The 20784-nt window shown below is 32.6% G+C and overlaps 3 protein-coding genes across 3 annotated transcripts in view; all 3 read right to left on the bottom strand.

Moving 5' to 3' along the window:
• Positions 1-233: 233 nt before the first annotated feature.
• Positions 234-9449, bottom strand: LOC120088274. Its single transcript, XM_039045459.1, has 10 exons — positions 9174-9449; positions 5599-5776; positions 5289-5517; positions 4679-4818; positions 4180-4469; positions 3803-4015; positions 3224-3715; positions 1589-2251; positions 538-1089; positions 234-458 (listed from the first exon to the last, which is right to left on the bottom strand). The coding sequence occupies exons 1-10, from the start codon at positions 9447-9449 to the stop codon at positions 234-236; spliced, it is 3258 nt and encodes a 1085-aa protein (XP_038901387.1).
• An 8295-nt stretch (positions 9450-17744) lies between these two features.
• Positions 17745-20379, bottom strand: LOC120087905 (binding partner of ACD11 1-like). The gene is made up of 5 exons (XM_039044914.1): positions 20238-20379; positions 20090-20155; positions 19381-19721; positions 18916-19039; positions 17745-18076 (listed from the first exon to the last, which is right to left on the bottom strand). Exons 1-5 carry the CDS (start codon positions 20241-20243, stop codon positions 18056-18058), a joined length of 558 nt encoding a protein of 185 aa, XP_038900842.1. The 5' UTR covers positions 20244-20379; the 3' UTR covers positions 17745-18055.
• A 299-nt stretch (positions 20380-20678) lies between these two features.
• LOC120089058 (binding partner of ACD11 1-like) overlaps positions 20679-20784 on the bottom strand; it is a 6375-nt gene continuing 6269 nt past the window's right edge. The window contains exon 8 of the mRNA XM_039046485.1: positions 20679-20687. Coding sequence (XP_038902413.1) covers positions 20679-20687 — 9 coding nt within the window. The remainder of the gene's footprint in view (positions 20688-20784) is intronic.

The raw sequence follows: 20784 nt of genomic DNA on the forward strand, positions 1-20784 counted from the left end.
CCCCCTTATTCCAATGGACTGAATCCGAATTCATGGGGTCAAATTCCATGATGGCTGCAAATTGCACCATCAGGGCAAGTATCTACACTGTCAACTACTTTAAAAATCAAAAGGAGTTGAGTTAGGACTGAGGATGTACAGTGAGCTCGTTTTGTACACTTACATATACAGCACTGAATTGAAAGGGAGAAGAACCTAAATTGCTACCTGACTAACCCAATATAATAGCAATTTCAAGATGGGTTCTTCACAATCTTAACATTGCTGTAGAAACGCTTCAGGTCCTTTATAGCCTTCTCCTCAATTTGAATTGAACGAATTGAAGATGGTGCGTCAACTTCGGGTTTGAACCAGCGGTTTATTCCGCTGGAATCTGATGGAGAGCCTTGACCAGAAGTAATTGAAAAGCCAGCTGTTCTCACCTTTGGACTATTCGATAGTACCTGTTGTTTTCCTTTCTGCAAAGATAAGAAAAACAAATAGCAGAGTCAGATTCCTGCTTGAAAAAATTACGAATTGAATGAAAAGCTGCCATACCTGCTGCATCTGGATGTCCCTGAGAGATGGCCGAGAAGGGGGAGGAGTGCCGGATGCAGACCAGGGAGGAGTGTTTCTTTCTCCATCAGTTACTTGAAAGGCTTGAGCTGGGACCACAGGTATTGGCTTGGAAGACAGAAATGAAGCTAACCGGATTTTCCCTTCACTTTTACAATCCAAGAGATCAGCCTGATCTTTGCTCTCTTTCATCTGCTTCCCTATGGTTTTACGCTGCTCATCCTGAATTTCACGCAGTGTTGTAGATCCCTTGGCAACCTTAGCCCCACCCCAGGCTGGACCTTCTATTTTAGGCAGTGGTGGGGGTGCAGGTGTAGCTACATCTTTGTTCATATCATCAAGAGCGCCACTCAAGAACATCGACAGCCCACCCTTCCTATTCTTCTTCTTCTTCATAGCTGTTGGATATGAATTTCTATCCTTCAACAAGTCTGCATCTTTCAACAAACTTGAATTGCTTTTCTTCGAAATACAAGGGGATGACTCGAGAGTATTCGTATTGTAAGCTGTTTCTTTGAAGATGGCGTTGTCTCCCTGTTGGATATAATCAATCAATTGTAAATCAATGTAAGAAGAAATGAAAATTGTAAGGAGGTAAACACAATGCAGAAATCTAGTTGAAACTCAAATGTGAAAAAGGTAAGACTGGAGCACCTTAAGAGCCAGGTAAAAAACAATGGAAGAACACGATCATTACTAAAAATTAGGACAACGTAGCATCCAAGCAAATGGTTGTTATAAGTACAAGTACTACATTTTGTTTTTTATGGGACAAAAACTCCCTTAAGAGTCGAGACAAATAACATATTCAAGTCAAGTCATTATTTCAAAAAGTTCATTTTAGCTTTTTGACCTATTTAACAACTATTAAAGTAATTCTTACCTCAGCCTATACAATAACATCACAAGTCTTCAAAATAAATCAACAAAAAATCAGAAACTTATTGCCAAAGCCCTTTCCTTCGCTTTCCTACCTTTAGGGCTTGAAGCCCCCCAAAAATGAAAAACAAACAAATAAAAATTCAAGCCTAACCTTATTCTTGGAAACTGAAGGCATTTCAGCGACACGGAACTCTTCCATACAATCTGGTTCTACAGCAGATTTGGTAAAACCAGCTGAAGTTTCCAAGGGTTCTGGTTTGCATTTGTTGTTCCTCCTATGTTTTTTTGATGCCACGGTGTTTTTATTTCCTTTGTCATCTGGAGCAATTGAAGATGGTTTTGCCAGTAGGTTATCCACAGGAATACCAAGATCCAGAAGTGAACTTTCAAGGGCAGACTTTGTTTGGAGCTTTGCAATTTGTTGTTCATCAAGGAGATATCCACAGGACTGTTTTGATTCAAGCATCTCAATTTGCTGCAACTTTTTCCGCAATGCACGGATTTGTTTGGAAATGGCTTCATTTTGATTATCTTTCTGGAAAAAAGAATCTGATCTTTGTTCCATTTCTTTTGTCGTGTTACTCATCAAACGATTCCCTCGGGACCTTAAAATCTCATTCTCACTATCCTCCTCTTCACTGTTAATAATGACAGGCAAAGTAGCAGTTGCAGTTGGGAGACGACGATAGCTCCATGGCTCAGATGACTTTAGGTCTAACAACTTCTCAAGCTTAGCCATAACATCTGGAGAAGCATTTGCAATAGCTTGTGATGCCACTGTAAAAATATAGTCAAGGTTCCGAATAGCTATGTCCTGGAACCAATTAGCAAACTAAATATTAGTTCCACGATATGCTATAAGTTCATTACATTTGGTCAAATTTGACAATAAAAAGTAAAACCAATGGAAAGGAACAATCCTATTAAAATTAAGGTTAAATTACAAATTTGGTCATAGTGGTTTGTACTTAGAGTTGGTTATAATTTGGTTCATCTGGTTTCAGTAGAGATGGTTATAATTTGGTTCATCTGGTTTCAGAGTTTCAATTTGGTCCCTATGATTTTGGCTTAGTTTTAAGTTAGGTTCTCAAAGATTCAATTTGACCCTTATGTTTTGATTGAAATCTTGCAAATCTTCCCTAGACCGTCTTTTACCTGCCCGTAAATCAACTCATTTTCTCCTACTTTACTCAAACCTAAAACCTAAAAGAAAATGTGAACTCATGCCCAAGAAACAGAAAACATGTCATGATTTCAATGTGATAATGACTAAGCAATAGTCCGGAATGCTTGTAAGATTTGACGAACATAGGAACTATATTGAAAGTAACCTCAGACCAAAGGACCAAATTTGTAATTTAATCTAAAATTAACAATATATCTAAACCAAGTGGTTGAGCTTTAAAACACCTAGCTGTGGTCAGAACCATATAGCCGAGATGGTAACTTTTCTAGAATACCAAAATACTATCAACTTAAAAGCCTCCCACAACAATCAAAACAACTCAAACTGACCTAAAAAAGATTTTAAGGGAAAGAGAAACAATAAATTTTCAAACAAGATGGCAACAATTACTTGTTTTTATACTATGACCAAATCAAGAACAATATCATAGTGAAGAACATGAAGATACCACGTGAAACTTTCTAATTCGCAGAAGGTGGCAGAAAAGTACACCAAAAATTGTTATTATAGTAAGATCTATGAAGCAGTCATCTAGAAGTGAAGCAGAAGTATTCCAAATAAAAGTTACTCTTTCAGTATCTATGTCTTCATATTACATACCTCACAGTGCTTTCTCAAATCATGAGCCTCGAGTGAATCTGCAATTTCAAGCAGTTGAATAGCATTCCGTGGTTCCACTAAACTCTCTGCAGCCACTTTTTCGCAGAGACTTTTCAAGCTAGGTACACAACGCAGTTCAGTGGCAACTTTTGGGGAAGTAGATGAATGAATAGCAGAATCAATATCATGAAACATCAAATCTTCATGAAACTCATCTAGTTCATCTGTACCATTGGAAACATGATTCTTTGAAATCTTGTTCCCGTTGAAATGATAAGCAGGATGATAGAGAGAACCAACAATCAGTAAATGTGTTTCACCAACTGACACTGACGTAGCCCTCTTTATCCCATGCAAACGTGTTGCAACTGGTGGCTTATACTTGCCATTCTTCCCATCGCACATGAATACATCACCAATAGATGTAACAGCAGCAATCCAGTATTTTCCTGCCGAAATGCTGACAACATCTCTTCCACAAAGTGAATATAGCTACATGAAAGGGAAAACAGAGATCACACATCAATAAGTAACTAACAAGTTGTGCACAAGAAAAGAAAGAAAACCAAGAGATCAAACTTGTTGGCATCTAAGATCAGCATCCGAGGAATCCCAATAGAATACAGCACCATCATCGGTGAGAGCCATGCTATGAACCATCCCCGCAGCAATGTTAACCACATGAAGCCGTTTCATTCTATGAAACTTTAGTGGGGTGTTCCCACTTTTCTTCAAATTTCTGGCAATTACAACACGCCTCGGAGTAACAAGCCTATGTCCCCAAGTGTAAACCTGCAACAACGTAGTTAGAGTCCTCTCTCTAACTAGAGCAGCTAAAACAACGGAAGATATCAACATATAATTCATCTTCTGTTACAGAATAAAAGATGTATGTGCATACTCAAGTTAATTTACTTTTAGATAAATTTTATAAGCTCGACAAATCTAAAAATTACCTCTCCATCAACCCCTAAACATATTGTGTGAAATTTAGCTGCAGTCACTCGAGCAAAGACCTTTCCCTTCAAGTATTCAACCACTCTAGGAGTGTAATTAGAAGCTGAGTTAGAGGTGCCATAACCGAGTTGACCTTCCCTATTGCAGCCCCACGTAAAAATTTCACCAGACTCAGAAACCACAGCAGTGTGTTTGTTTGCGGCAGCAACATCAACAATTTTAGACCTCAGAGAACTAACTCTGCGAGGTGTGGGTTGGGTATCAACAGAAGTGTAACCAAGTTGACCCTCTGGTGATCATGATTGGGAAACTCAGTACCTCCAAAATCAGTAGTACAATGGGCATGGAAAGCAAAAGCAATGTGTTCCAATATTTCATTTGTTACATGGAACTTTTAGAGGAATGAATAATGAGCTCCAGTCACCGTCCAATATTTTTAACATACTTCCCTTAAAAATTTTTGTATATATAAGCTTAACAGCATCCAGAATACTTTACCTCTATTAGATCCCCAGGTGAATACTTCACCACCCTCTGTGGCAATAACCGTGTGATGTTTGGCAGCAGCAATTGCTCTTACACGGCGGGAACCTAAACCAAAAATCACCTGCCGGGGGGTGATAACCGCAGCTTGACCACTGTTATGAATGCAAAATGTATCTAATGAAAATATGTGGGAAAACTAAGGCTGGAAAGAACATCCAGCCTTGTTTCTTGTTTTAAAAAAAAAGAAGAAGAAGAAGAAGAAGAAGAAGAAGAAGAAAGAAAAAAAGAATGTTTAGCCAATTGTAACAGTGACAATAGCACATTAAGTCCAGGATCATTGACTGCCAATAGTATCTCCCATTTGACTGCCAAGGTCTCTTTAAGTCCAGGATCATTGAACTGATAAATCAATAAAGAATGCACCGCACTCCTACTGCTGACCACTCTATATTATACAATTTAGCACAAGCATTCAAATAGATGACTAAATTAAATTTAATTGTAGGTGTATGCAAGTCTACTTCCATATTTATTAGAACACTTAACAAATTGTCAATAATGAAATAGGCAAACAAGAAGTACTAAAATACATCATATGCAATTGAACAAAGAGGACTCAAACCTGTGAATATCGAAGTCAGGGTGTCCAAGCCTGCCTCCCCTTCCAAAACCCCAGGTATAGACTTGTCCATGGGCACTTACAGCTACACTATGAAACTTGGAAGCAGAAACCAACTTGATAAAAGAACCATGAAGAGAATCTATTTTACATGGAAGCTTTTGGATGTGCTCGTTGCCAGTACCAAGTTGGTAGTTTGTGCCACTACCCCAACTAAATAACTCTGTGGCAACTGAAGTGAAAATGAATGTGTTGAGTGGAGTCTAATGATCAGCGTGACAAGTAAATATAAAATGGAAGGCCAAGAAGGCACCTGAGGTAGGTTCCCCTCCCACAGCCTGCAATACAGGTCCAGATAGAAGATCTATTGGTGTTCTACACTTGGAGTCCTCCAGCGTGATAGAGGCACCACACTGGAGAAGGATACATGCCACTGCAAGATGACCAAAATGTAAAGCTCTGTGAAGACTGCTCCATCCAGATTCACCATCCTGAAACAAATTATTGATGGTCATCGGTATCCTTCTGAAATTGGAAATTTAAGAAACCAGAAAAAGCTAAAGAAAGCTTCAAAAGTATACCCTCACTGTAAGGTACAACTCATGTGGAATAAGGTCGAAGAAACAGAGCAAACCCTACCTACGAACCATAAGATTGCCCGAAGACTCTAACCAGTTGTTTGTAAAGACATAGGATCGAGTACGAACTATTTTCACGCAGGAAGTTAACCAGACATGTACTATCTTCTATCTCATACCTCAAATTTTCCTAGTGGCCAAATTCCCAGGTAAACTTGATATTAAAAAAGACCTGTCATACTTCATCTGAGGCCAACTCAAAATAATTAAGAACATTACTCGGATTTCTTGGGAGTCCAAAAAATTCAATTGGCTTTTATAACGTGCAAATGAATGTATCTTAGGCATTGCTGCAGGGACTTTGGCCAGAAAGGAGCAACGGGGTGATTGTGATAAATTCAGGAATATGAAAGTTCTTCCAGAAACAGTCAATCTGATTATTCTTCTTTGTGTTCCCTTCCTCCTCAATGTATAATTATTCCCACGTTAAAATATTTAACTCAAGTCCAAATGCTTCCGTAAAGTCCTATTAAGGGTCAACAAGGCAACTTTTTACTTCTAGAATTAACGTGTTTCTTTCTTATATTTTGCATTTCTTTCCATGAAAGTTGGTTTCTCATTTAAAATAATAATTATAACAATGACTAAAAATTATAAAGTTATAATAATAAAAATTATAAAATGTGATAGGAAAACTCTTTGNTATATATAATTTATTAAAGAAAAAAAAAACCCATAAAAAAAGGCTTTAATAATAAAATGGTTGTACTGACAAAAAAAATACCTAAAGAAAATGCTATATGAGCTAATGAAATAATAAAGTCCCACGAGTCTCTAAGGTTTCTTTCATATCTTAAAAGATCCTCAGATTTCTTTTCAACAACTACATTACCCCAAGTACATTATTCAACGAAAGAGTTTGATCACTGATCTAGGATCTCCCATAAGCATGAAAATTGAAATCTTCAATACTTTCTGAATCAATAGCTAACTCATTATTGATATCAAATGGTAATAATAAGAACAAAGTAAAATGACTCCCTTTTGAAGTATACGAAACTAACCCCAAACTGTTGATTTTTTAGTTATTACTGTAAAGCCACATTCATCCTTCTCTAACTCCACTATGAAGGTCATCCTTCAAAAAAAAACCAGTCAATTTATTTCACACCAAACCTCCCAAATGACTCTTTGATGGCATCTACACATAACAATTTGGCTTCATTTTTTAGCTGTATTCTTTTGTTCCTCCTTGAATTAAGAGATGCTCCCTTAATCGTAGCAAGTAAATCACTTGATTCATCTATCTCCTCCTCAAGTAGGCAATAATCATATCAAGTAAAGCAGAAACATCATCTATCTCCTCCTCCAGTAGATTCTTGTAAAAATCTTCCAAGGCCGAGTTTTCCCATCCCAGGGACCACCTCAAAAGATACAAAACTTGTAAAGACAATTTGATTACCTACTCAGACATCATCTCAAAAAGAACCTCCTTCCATTTTCAACCGACCAATAATCTTTTCTGTTGGCCATAATATTTTGATATATCTCACCATGTACTTTCTTTGATTTGTAAACTAGTTACGTACATCCTTGCCATGTATACTAGTCACCTTGTGCCCTCAAGTTTTCTTTCTCAAGCTACCATTTCCAAATCCACCACACTCCAATGGCTTACAGACACTCTCGCACCCTACTAACTATTATATTTTTCCTTTTGCCTTTGCCTTCCAAAAGAAGGCCTTCATTTTTCTCTTATTCTCTTTTGTACTTCTAGGCATGAGAAATAATGACGTAGAATACAAAGGGTAATACATTTCGAGAAATAATGATTTGACATGACATACATTACTTTCATATCTACTACTAGGCAAGAACTAAGAATTGGATCCATAACTTTTCAACCATTTTCTGAAGTCTTTGATTAGAAGCCACTGAGAACAAGTTCTCTAATTCTCAAAGTTAAAAGACATGGATATCACATGACAAAAGTCATGGCGCTAACCTAGCTGTTGGGTCCAACATCACCCAATCTTAGCTGGAATTTGCTTTCTTAAGAACAGAGTAATGTACACTTTATCCACAGCAGCATTGTATGAACTAAGAAGTTAAGACCGATCCTATATCTAAGGACAGGATGTTTTCCATTTGACACACTCCATGAACTGCCACTCAAAATTTGTGTAATCTTTAAAGAGGGACCTACAAAAAAGAACGACCCAAACAACCAGCATAAAAATAAATAATAATAATAAATAAAAAAGAAAGAAATTGTTCCCATTGTGTTCTCTCTCTCTCTCTCCTAGTCCTTTTCCTTAAAAATTTAAAAAAATTTAAAAAAAATAAAAAGAGAGAGAAAGAGATGAAAGTGTATTGAAGACCAAGAATGTACAACTTAAGGGCAGGGGTCGAGCTTCCCAAAGAAGGCTACTTTAAATAAAAATTATTCCAATTGTTCAAAAGCAACAAGATCGGATACTTAAAAAAGAAAATGTTATAGCGAAGGCACCATCAAGAGGTGTGAAGCTGTAAATTTACAGAGTATTGAGCTAAAGAGCCTTTTGTTCCTTTCTAAACAACAAACCCAGAGGAACAATCTCGAGTCAAAACCCCAAAGTTGCTCCATTGTTAGAAAATCAGAAAGAAAAAGGGTAAGTACAATAAATGTTGGCAAGATCATTTAAAACAAGGCATCGGAATGAGCCTCACTCCAAGACCACTCCGACACCTCTAAAATTCTCATATTTCTTTCAAGCGATAAAAATTGAAGAATGTCGCATGCCAAAGACCCACACCCTGTTACAAAAATGCAAGTTAACAAGTTCCTCCTCCATTATGTCACTACTTCTTACTAGGATTACAGGACATCCAATAACCTACCACAAAAAGTAAGTGTATGCATATCATAAAGAAATAGAGGTTAAAAAATAGCGCAGGTCCTGAAATTTCCAAGAAAATAATTTATAAGTTTAACTAATAAAAGGTCGAAGTCGTAATGTGTCCGTAATGTGTCCGTAGTTTCGAGAGTAAAGTTCAGTCCAAAAGACTTGACTAAACAGTATAAGTTTACTTTTTCCATTTCTTTTAGACACAGATTATGACAAGAGTTAATTAGGGACAGGGTGGAAATGGACCTTGATAATAAGAAAACACTGATATTTTCTTCTTTTTTTTAATGAAAAACCCAACTTTCATTGAGAAAAAATGGAAAAGAAAATGGAGGAATGAGAGATCCCACAAAAGGGAGCTAAACTAATAATTAACTGGACGCTCAACCCAAATGTGACATAAAGAACGTCAACCAACATACCCTAGCATCAGGATCAGCACCAGCTGCCAGAAGCCGCCTTACAATAGGAATATGATTTCTCCAGGTTGCAATATGAAGAGGAGTCAGACCAAATGTGTTTCTTCCATTGATGTTCCCCCCATTCCTCTTCAGCATTGCCAGTGCTGAATCCACATCTGCCAATGACCCTTCATGAACTATAAGCCATAGATCTTTCTGGGAACTCATTGATGAAGATTTGCGAAATGAAGTTTGTACATTTTGCTTCTGTCCTTGTGGTGAAACTAGCACATCCATTTTTTAAGATGTGCAGTAGCCTAATTTACTTTCTACTATAAAATTTTAGAAGATGGAGAACAAAACATAAGTTCTCCTCAACTCTTTAAACATCTATGGCAGCTGCTATTTAAGAATGAGTTGTTAGCCGTGAATAAAATTAAGCCATCAATCGACAGAAGTCTGGTAAGAAGAAAGTCCTCGTCAACCAACTTATCTTCTACTTGAAAAGGCTTCCCTTCATCAGTCCATGTCATATTAAATATCCCAGACTAAAATCAACCTACAAGGTAATAGAGTATTCCTTCAATGAATTAAAAACATCATTCCATCATCATCTTGATAATTACTGAGACCACACAATGTAGAAGCCACTCAGGAAACCAATCACTTGGGACGACGAGAAAATCCGCGTGCAAGCAAGTGAAGCAGAACCCTGTATTTCCATATTGTCCATCAGAATGGTTAGCTTCCTAAAAATAAAGTAAGAAAAAACTTGTAGATGAACTGTATCAATGGTGACTAAGGTTGGCTTATACGTAAAATAGAATGAGCTGCCAAGAGAAAAAAAGCAGCACAGCACAACAATTTTCACCTTAACTAAGGAAATCAAATCAAATTATCAATCATGGCAAGAAATAAGAACATGTCGTCAGCCTCATGAAAGCAGTTCACGCCTATCTACTGACTATAGTACAGACTACTAATTATGGAACTTCCTGAATTATAATAAGCCATTGAAAAAGAAGAATATAAATGAAGAAAGCGTCTCAAGAGGCGTTTTCTCTTTTATTTCCTTCCAAAAGAAAATGTACCAAGGGCCAACTGATGGTATACAAATGCAGAGAAAAATAACTCAGAGAGCAAGCATAGTACATTTTTGTCGCTAAACTAAGCATCAGAAAAATCAATAATGCATATATATTTAAAGTCGTACAACCGTTCTACTGATATTCCTAATCTTGTTTATTCTTCAAAACATGATCTAAACGATATTTATAAAAATAATAATAAAAAAAACATAAAATAAAAGCTTTTGAAAATTACATTAAGTGATTAAGAAAAAAGGACGACTAGAGACTCCCATTCAGAGTTCCCCAGTGGATTCTCATCCGTCGATACAGATGCTTATTTGCAAGCATTCCTACAGAAATCCCCCAAGATCACAGAAGATGCAAACCAATAAAACATCAATAACAGTTGTCAAACAATCAGAAACGGATCCCATCTCCTTGCAATGGAACCGGGTCAAGTAAAAATAGAATTTTCCCTAAAAACAAATCGACCCCAGAAAAGAAAATGCCAACTTTCTCCAAAACACGCAACAAGTAAAGACTAAAAAGCTGAAAGCAATCACGACTACTTTATCAAAAAAAAATCACACCAAGCACCAAAAAATGCTTCTGAAAAACAGCTCGAGATCCTGAAAACAGACCAAATCCTGGTATCCCGGTTCCCTTCCATTCCCACCAGAGGAAACTCTAATTACAGGATCCAAATATGATATACGACAATTGAAATGAAAAGGGGAGGTGAAAACAACAAAGAAGATCAAAAGAAAAGGAAATCACCTCGCGTAGTTCGATAAAAACCTTGGAAAGATGGGAGAATACAAGAATAAGCTTCAAAATTGTAGGAATATGAAGTAGTGAATGAAATATATTTGAGAGAGGAAACGGATGTGAAAGAATATACCTGGAATCAAAAGCGCACACACTGTGAGAGATGAAGATGAGAGAGAGAAGAAGAAGAAGAAGAAGAGAGAGAGAGAGAGTTTCCATTAGAAGCCGAAGCTGAGTTTCTCAGACTGGGAAGGGCGGTTTGGGAATTTATGGTGATTGACGGAAATGCCCCTCGACATTAGAGAAAATGACTTGCGTTAGATAATGGTTTGTGTCGTCGGGGAATTGTGATGTCACGTGCCCACGATCTCTCCGGGTGTTTCTCGTCTTGACACGTGGATGCTTGGTAGCCTGACACCTCACCGTCATTCGGTAGTATCACAATTCACAGAGCCAAACACAAAATTACTTTTTCAAAATTATAAAATGGGGAAGAAAATCATAAACACAAAATTTGCTGAACAATGTGAGGTGTAATTACAATTTTACCCCTAACTGCAGGATGTAATTACCATTTTACCCATCGATATTTTTATTTATTATTATCATTATTTTATTTTTTGAAAGCATCGATATTTTAACTTGAAGGGGCATCTAATTCTTGACTTTTCAGATTGATATTCTTTTTTGCTTATTTTCAGTTACATATTGGACCAATAAGAAAAGTACGTGGATGCAAGTAATCCATTTTTCTTTTTCATTGTTTTATTTATTTATTATTTATTTTATTTTACCACAATTTGAAAATAATAATTCTTCAAATATAATTATAATGCTCTACATATAACCATTAATATTTTAAACAATATTTAAGGAAGAAAAGGGATGAGGGTTGAGTGAGAAAAAAGGTTTTATTCCAATTTTTATAAATGCAGTAAAATATATTCATGGCTCGGAGAAATTTTCTATTATTATCGAGTATTATATTCTCTTTTTTCACATTTCACATTATGATTTTACCTTCTTTTTTTTTTTTTTTAATTTTGATAGACCCACGTCATTTTTAAATGAAATAATTGGTGCCTCTATGTAATATTGAACAATGAGTTCAAATTATATATTAAAAAAAATGGTCTTCAATAAATTTGACTTTATGAATAAATTCCTAAAATGAATTAGAAAAAACTTTACAATGACTAGATCCAACATCATCCAATGATTGACTATTCAACCAATATGACTTTTCCAAGTGGAGGATAATTCTTTTTTAAAAAAATAAAAATAAAATTCAACCACTTTTTAATGATAATTTTGCTAGAAAGAAAACTTGCATACTCAAAAGTGGAAAGTTTTAATTAAAAAAATAAAAATCAATCGTGAAACAATACATTTGGAATAGAAATAAATGTTTATAGAGTTAATTTCAACAACTAAATACCTAATATTATCAAATCAAACCTAGTTTTAAGCAATAAGTACACACTTAGTTTAAAATATACTATTTTAGTCCCCAAATGTTTATATGTTTAAAAGGTCTTTAAACAATCATTTATCAATATTTTAAATATGGACATGACATTTTGGGGTCGTTTGGGGCACTAGATAAAAGTTGGTGAAGTAGCACTCCATGTTTGGGACACCAAATATAATAATAGTATGTACAACTATTTATAAGTTATAATTAAATATAGTAAATATCATTTCAAAATACTTTTTGCTACGGTATTTACTATTTTTCACCCATATTCTAATTTATGCTTTGTTACATTATTTATTATATACTTAAATAAAAATAGTTTACACTCCAAACATAAACTATTATAACCTGTTGATTATAACAACCCACTAATTATAATAATACTAACCATAATAACCAACTCAAAGCAAACTTCTTAAATTTTTGTTTGTTCTCTCTCTTCTCATCCAGCGTTTGTTTCCTTTTCCTTTTTTATGAAATTATTGACATTTTATGAAATTTATAAACTTTAGAAATGTATTTATGAGGTGGAAATATAATTTTTATTAAGGATAATTCTTATAAATAGAAAATTTTTAAAAATTATATTTAAAGTAAACAAATTTTAAAAGTATTTGTACTTTTGGAATTTTTTGTTATAAAGGGTAAATATTTTTTTTTAATTTTATATTTAATTAAATTAAATTCATTAATATATTTTTCACGGAAAAAAAGAAGAAAGCAAATAGATTGCAAAAAAGTTGACCAACTTTTTGCTTATTGCGTAAGTTAGCATGAAATAAGATAAATATATTTAATTAAATTTAATAATAACAAAAAATAAATAAGGATTAAGATTAATCAACTAACGTTAAATAATAATAATAAATAACCGATCGGGTCCACATGGAAGTTGAAAAGGGAACGTAGGAATGGAATAAAAGCCAAATGACAGGTACGCTTCACATGCACATCACGTGTTCTTTTTTCCTTCAATTAATTTATTGGTTTAAATCTATTATATTTATATATATATTATATAATATATATATTATAATATAATCGTTAATTACAAGTTTAAATCTCAATTCTTAGATTTTATCATGATGTTGAATAAGCGTTTAAAAAAATATTATACAAACTATTATTAACATCATGGTCTTGGGATTAATCTTAGGAGAGACATTTTTATTTTAATTTTCTCTGGTTCTTATACATTTCCTTTTTTCTCTATATATATTATAATTCTTTTTATAATCTTTTTATTTTCGTTATTTTATTTGTATTTATTTCTTTATTGTTTTTTATATCTATATGTGTATTTAATTTTGAATTTTAAATTTTCAAATTTCATTTTTTCAATAAAGTTATTTTCAAATATAGGAAAATGAATCAAAAATATTTTTTATATTTTTTTTATAATTTATTTATTTATTTCCTTTATTTATATTTATTTTCTTTATTATTTTTTATATTTATACAATAATTTAATTTTGAATCTTGAATTTTAATTTTTAGATTTAGATTTAGAATATTATTTTGATTTTCAAAATTCAAATTTTTAATAGAGTTGTTTCAAATATAAGAAAAATGAACCAAAATATTTACATATGACAAATTCAATTTTTGAAATTTCAAATATTTAGATTTTATATATTTTTTTTTTTTCAAATTTCAAATTTTCAATAGGGTTGTTCTCAAATATAAGAAAATGAAACCAAAATATTACAAAATATAGCAAATTAAACTATATATCTACGATAAATCGCAATAGATTAGTGTTTCTGTCTATCTATGTTAGACACAGATAGTAGTCTAATCATAGATAGACGGTGATATTTGGCTATTTGTAAATATTTTCAGTAGTTTTGTTGTTTAAAATAATTCCCTTTTCAATATGTATATATAAATATTTTTAATTTTGAATTTATATTGCAATATGCATTTATATATATATATATTTTTAATTTTTCTTATATATAAAACCATTTATAATTTTACAATATATAATATTGTTTTACTATGATATTTTTACAAACATAGAGTCGATGATTATTTTTATTAATTTTACATCATGATTTATGTATATTTGATAATTTTTTTTTTATTTTAATGCATACTATATATTTTTTTTTTATATAATTAGAATATATTTAAATTATAAAATATGGAAAAAAAATACCGTGCCAACTAGGAATTATTAAGTCACGTGATTGCCTCTGGATGTCATCAACTTTCTTTCTTGTTTGGACACTATCGAGAACCATCATAAACTGACTCATGGTTAATTTTCCAACTCGGGGCTTCTTGGGCATCCATCCATCCAAACATATCGAGGCATGAACCGTCCCGCATCCATGTCAAATCAAAACTGCATATCGAGTGCTACACCGAAACCCCTGACCCATGGGCAAAGGTGCAATGCCAGCACACATGTGTTGTCCAACGTTGTCCATGAGATCCCATTTCCGATAAAAGATGTCAAAGACACTTGTCTTATAATGTTCGCCCATGCCACAACACACGCATGCACTATGGGATAGCTCACTTAAGCCATAAGGTCCAAGAGTGATGGAGAGCTGACATCATGCCTTCCCCTATAGTATATTTTGAACATTTTACTCTTTGACACCCTTGTACATGGAATGTGGTAGAACATTGCTCACCAGCGTAGAGCACCTATCTAAACTCCAATTGATATGAAATTCGACATGACAATTAAGAAAATATTAATGGTTCAATGATTAAATAGTTGTAGACATAGTTCAAAGACAAACCAGGCATTCTCTAAATAGCAAAGGATAAAAGTGTCTTCTCATTCGTATCTTTATAAATATTAGTATATTAAAACGTCCCTTGCACGTGGTATTTTAGACTTCTAAAAATAAATTGGTAAAATTCTTTATACTAAGTTTTTCATATTCTAAATTTTCACATTTTTATCGTTTCAAAGTTTTTTACAAATACAATCATATTAAAAAAGTTACAAATACATTTAAATCCTATAACATATTAAAAATAAATCCTATGACAATTATTAAAATTATTATAATAGCAATAGTTATTAAATTAAGTAACATAATTATTGAAACGGTTAATGTATGTAATTCAATCCTAACTATAAACTTATTTATGATTTAAAAGACTAAACATTTTAAAAGTTTTTTTAATAAAACATGAACCATTGAGTTAAACTCATTTTGCCAATTTTCAAAGTTTGAACCAAGATAAATTCATAACGTTTTACTATTAAATTAAAAGATAAAGCCATAACTTTTCGTATTCTAAAGTTTTCATCTCATAGATACTTATACATGTGTATATATATATATATATATATATATATATATATGTTTATACACGATTTTCTAAAATTGAATTTTCATTTCAATTGAGAATTGTAAACAAATAGCATCATACAAATCATGAAACATAGGACTAAAAGTATAGATATAAATGATTTAACATTTATCCATTTGATGCTCTGTAAATGTATCTTCTAACATCTAAGACCTATTTTCAAGATAGGTGAGATTTACCAACAAGGAAAGAGAACTAAAAGTAGAAGTTTTTATTTATTTATTTTATTTTATTTTATTTTAAATTTTTGGAATATCATAAAATGAAAATAAGAATTAAAACGAAAGATCAAAGAAAATATAAAAATGTTAGTGTCTTATATAAAAGCTCGAAAAAATGTGTTCTAGGTATGCTAAATCTTCATTTTATTTTTCCATTGCCATTGAAGTAACCAAGCAGATGACTTTCTTCTTTTACTATTATTTGTCATGGAGTGAAGTTGTCTCGATTCACATTTATATAATCTAACAATGTGTTTTAAATTTATAATGAAACAAATGGTGAAATAAACTTCATTATCATAGACTTATGGAAAACCGTAGAAGATGAAAAATCATATGGGATAGGAGTGTGAGGGAGGGATTTTAAGAGGTCATCATTCATTTTATTTTCGTTAGAGATTGCTGTAACTTTTAAAATAATTGCTAATAGTTATACTTTTGAAAAAAAACATTTAAAATAATTGCTAATAGTTATACTTTTGAAAAAAAAACAATTACAGTAAAATAACATTTGATAAATTTCAATTTAAATTTAAAAAAGTAGATTAAAATGTATGGTAAATAATTAAAAAATATATTATTTTAGATATAATAACTTAAATAGACTTATAATCAACTTCTTTTTTACTTTTTTTTTTAATTTAAAATTTTAATAATTGTTTAGTATGATAAATTTTGTTTGTTATAGATTTATTTTTTAATATTAAGGGAGATAGTTTTATTTAAAAAAAATCGATATGCTATACTTTTTAAAAAAAAATTGATGTATTTAACTCATAAAAATAGAAAAAATAGATTTGATTGTGTGAGAAATAGATCAATATATAAAATAAATATGATTTTTAAAGTATAATATTGAAAACTAAATGTTAATTAAAAATTCAACCTGATTTTAGGAAAATCTAAAAGTTAGTAGGATATTCCTTTTTAAAATAGACATAAAATTAACATGTTCTTAAAAGTGATCTTTATTATTAATCTAAAAAAAAGACAGTTATAAATATAACGAAGTCCAAAATATTAACATGTTCTTAAAAGTGACATGAAATTAACATGTTCTTAAAAGTGGTCTTTAATATTAATCTAAAAAAAGGACCATTATAAATATAACAATCAAGTTCAAAGTATTAGCAAATATAAGATAATGTAAAAAAAATTACAAATATGACAAAATTTACATATTTTATTAGTGATAGACCACATCGCTAATAAAAGTCTATCAATGATATAGTACATCATTGGTAAGAGTCTATCACAATAGAAGTCTAGCGCTAATAGACTTTATTATATTTACAATTTTATTATACACTTAGTTATTATCCCTAAAAATATTATCTATTGTAATTTTTCTTTTCGATGGGCGAGTTTTTTTTTAGACTCGTGGATGAGTTCTAATTGTAGGGGTGGGTTATTATGTAGTGGGGATTTGATGGTGGTCTCCTAATGTGTGTGAATGGCAATTTGGGTATTCTATGAAAACACAAGGATATTATTGTCCAAAATGATAAAATGTAAGGATAATATTGTCAAAAGAAAAAGTTTTCTTTCCTCATTCATATAGAAATGAAGGGTTGTGTGGAAAAAGTCGGCTCTCAGGGTTTTGTTGGGATTTTTAATGAAATTAAAGTTTTTAAAATTAGAATGGACCCACTCAGGCAATGGTAACCAATAGGAATTGGCCTCACATGCTAAAGATCAGGCAAGAAGAGCCAAAATGTCAGCAAGAAGCAAGCTGAGCCACAAACTTGATTACTCCTAAACAAATAATTAAGAGTATAAGACAAACCATAATTGGATTTTTATTTATACTTCCATAACCAATTTTACAAATGCAAAATTCTCATCAGCCAAACATCCTTGTAATTAAAGAATATGAACAATATAAAAAATAATACTAAAATTTAAAAAAACAAAAAATAGAGCACAGTCATCAAGAAAAAAATAACCTGAAGAAATAGAATTGAAGAAACTGATTTCAATCCCCCATTGAGAATGCAAGCAGCCAAGCCAAGTGAAGTGAGGTAAAGCTTAGGCAACAACTGGGGGTTCCTGCATGTTTCAAAGCTAGAGGTCAATTACAACAGAGTGCAGCCAATAATGGACCTTTCTGTAGTTTTAACTAGAGAGAATTTTACAGAAAAAGAATGATTAAATCAATTAATTTCGTTCAATTGTTAGTTTTATGCCTATTTAATAATCATTTGGTTTTTTTAAAATGATGTCTATAAACACTACTAATCTTTAAGATAGGTGAAAATAAAAGTAGAAAAATTGTGAAGAAACAAACATAAATTTCAAAAACAAAAAGCTAAAAGCAAAATCGTTACCAAATGGGATCTTAGTTAGTTACTTTGTTTTTTCCCGGCTATTTTTTTCTAATCTTGCAAGGCTAGGCTTTGGTGATTTGTTTGAATTGGCTTTCAAAAGGCTTAAACTACATTCTTTTGCACTAATGAATACTTTTTTAAAGCACTTAAAAAAATCAATCCAAATAGGTAACCCAAACTTGGCTGGTTTGGAAGAAGCTTGAAATCTCTTTTGGGAACTATTCATTATCAGCCATGGATTTGGCTTAATCTGTCTACAAAATGTTGATTTTAATTAATACTTGTCATTAATTACTTGTTTTTCTTAAAGACTCCAAACAGCCTAGGTTCTTTGAAGGAGACATGAACTTGAGGTTTTAGAGAGCTTTCTCTTCTTGGCAAAATTTCCTTTTTAGGCATGGTTTTGGCTATTCCACAAACAAAAAACTAGAAATATATATTCGAGTAACTGATTCGTAAAAACTATTATTCCTAAGATTGTTCTTAGTTACTCACAGCAAAGCGATTTTCCAAAGAATCCTGACTTTCAGGTCGTCATAGAAAAGGGTTTCATAAACGCACCTTTGTAATTAAGTTTGACATAGCCAAATGGAACTTCTCTCTGGTCTTTGTACCTGCTGCCTGCCCAGCTTTTGCGACTTTGCCAAAAGCACCATTTAGCCAAGCAGCTCCTGCTGTCACATACCTGTTCAACGCCAAGATGGAGTGAGACAATTAATTCACCTCCGTCTATTGTCATAACTGCTTAGTTTAGAATGAATAGTAGAGCCACTGTAATTTATTTGAGTAAAAGAAATATACGACTATATCGATCTAAAGTTCTCAAGAAGTTGAAAAGGAGTTGTTTGGGAGCTGTTCTAAAAAAATAATTTTCTGCTTTCTTGTTAGGGTGGAAAATATTCTTGTTCTAAAATTTGAAGATAGCAGGAGGAAGGGAAGTAAAAATTTCTTAGGGGATAAGCCAACAGAATAGAGCAGTGCAAATGTTTAGCCAACGAATGTTTCCTCAAGAATGATGATTCATACTTGCTTGTTTTGACAGCAGATCCTGTATCATTGAGTTTCCTCTCAGCTGCAAAGATTGCAGCCATTGTTTTATCTGAAACGTGAAGCTTTTGATCTACAGACTTGACTTTCTCGTTAACCGCTGATATTCCAACTGTCAATTTCTCTGTGAGCCCAACCCTTCTGTCAAAGGATAATACCTTTGCAGATGCACTAGCTGTTAACCGATGTTTTTCGTCAAATGCTTTTGCCTTGTTCATGGCATCTTGTCCAATTGCTGAACCTTTAGCAAGCACAGTTGCAACTACTTCTTGTGCTCTATTAACATACATTTTTCCACTGCTAGGCTGGCTTGCAGAATCCTATATACACAAAAAGATTTAAGATGGGAAAAAAAAGAAAAGGTGCCTCATTATCCACTCGTATAGTCAAATAAATTACCAAAATCAAAATCCACATGAAAACTGAAAGTTTGAAACTGTTTCACCAGTTCAACATAGTTTTAGTAAGTGTAGTGAGGTTCATGACGACAAGCATTAAATGAAGTTTTTACTTTTCATCCATCTACATCAATTTAAGAAAATCTAACTTCAAAAAACAAGAAACAAGTCCTAAAATTTTCCATTTGATGAAACTCCCCAGTGGTTTTCCTTTAATAGTACTACATCAACGTGAAAGAATATGCTACACAAATACTTATCAATTCATAGAGGGGGGTCAACACATTTACCTCAATGCTAGGAGAACTATTTTCTGTAGGCGTGAGACATGCAGCATTGTCCACAACCCGCACTTCCTGCAAATATAGTAAATCTAAAATATTGAATATATAATAAACGGCTAGATAGGCCTGGAAAAACATTCAAACACAAGAATACCTGCATTTCTCTTCTTGGTACATGATTTTCAGCCGGAGTTATGCTCACGATCTGATCTACAATTGTTGCTCCCTAAATAACAAACAAATGAATAATAGAAATTGTTTATAGTAGATTATGGCATCAGATAGATATGGAGAAGAAAAGGCATATTTCCACTATTCTGTGATGAAAATATCAAATAATTCCACTATTGCGTAAAGAAATGATCATGCAAAGAAAAGGTAATAGCTTCCTTTTTTTTCTAGAAACATGTCCATTTAGTACTACCACTAATGCTTTTATTCGTAACAAAAAGTAAAAGCAAGGCAGATGTTTGTTCATAAAGTTCAGTTTAATAGTTTCACCTTCAACCATTACTCTCATCTCGCTTTTTTCTCTTTCCATCCTTGCTTTCCTTGAGTTGTTTTTCGCTCCAAAATTCTCGACTTAAAACTAATGCTAAATAACCTTGAGATATCCATCATAGTTCTTAAAAACCGTTATTAGAAAAAAAAAAAAAAAAAAGAACTTCCACTATGAACTCATTCTCATCGAACCACGCGTT

This window comes from Benincasa hispida, chromosome 10 (assembly GCF_009727055.1).
Source record: "Benincasa hispida cultivar B227 chromosome 10, ASM972705v1, whole genome shotgun sequence".
NCBI lineage: Eukaryota > Viridiplantae > Streptophyta > Magnoliopsida > Cucurbitales > Cucurbitaceae > Benincasa > Benincasa hispida.

What these genes read in the sequence shown, in the direction of transcription:
- LOC120088274 (XM_039045459.1), bottom strand. Translation starts at nt 9,449, where the DNA reads ATGGATGTGCTAGTTTCACCACAAGGACAGAAGCAAAATGTACAAACT. An exon ending in GTTTAGGGGTTGATGGAGAG is followed by an intron (nt 4,016 to 4,179) that starts GTAATTTTTAGA and finishes ACGTTGTTGCAG; the next exon opens with GTTTACACTTGGGGACATAG. An exon ending in ATTTGAGAAAGCACTGTGAG is followed by an intron (nt 2,252 to 3,223) that starts GTATGTAATATG and finishes AATTGGTTCCAG; the next exon opens with GACATAGCTATTCGGAACCT.
- LOC120087905 (XM_039044914.1), bottom strand. An exon ending in ATAGTTCTCCTAGCATTGAG is followed by an intron (nt 19,722 to 20,089) that starts GTAAATGTGTTG and finishes TTGTGTATATAG; the next exon opens with GATTCTGCAAGCCAGCCTAG. An exon ending in TGTCAAACTTAATTACAAAG is followed by an intron (nt 18,077 to 18,915) that starts GTGCGTTTATGA and finishes TGAAACATGCAG; the next exon opens with GAACCCCCAGTTGTTGCCTA.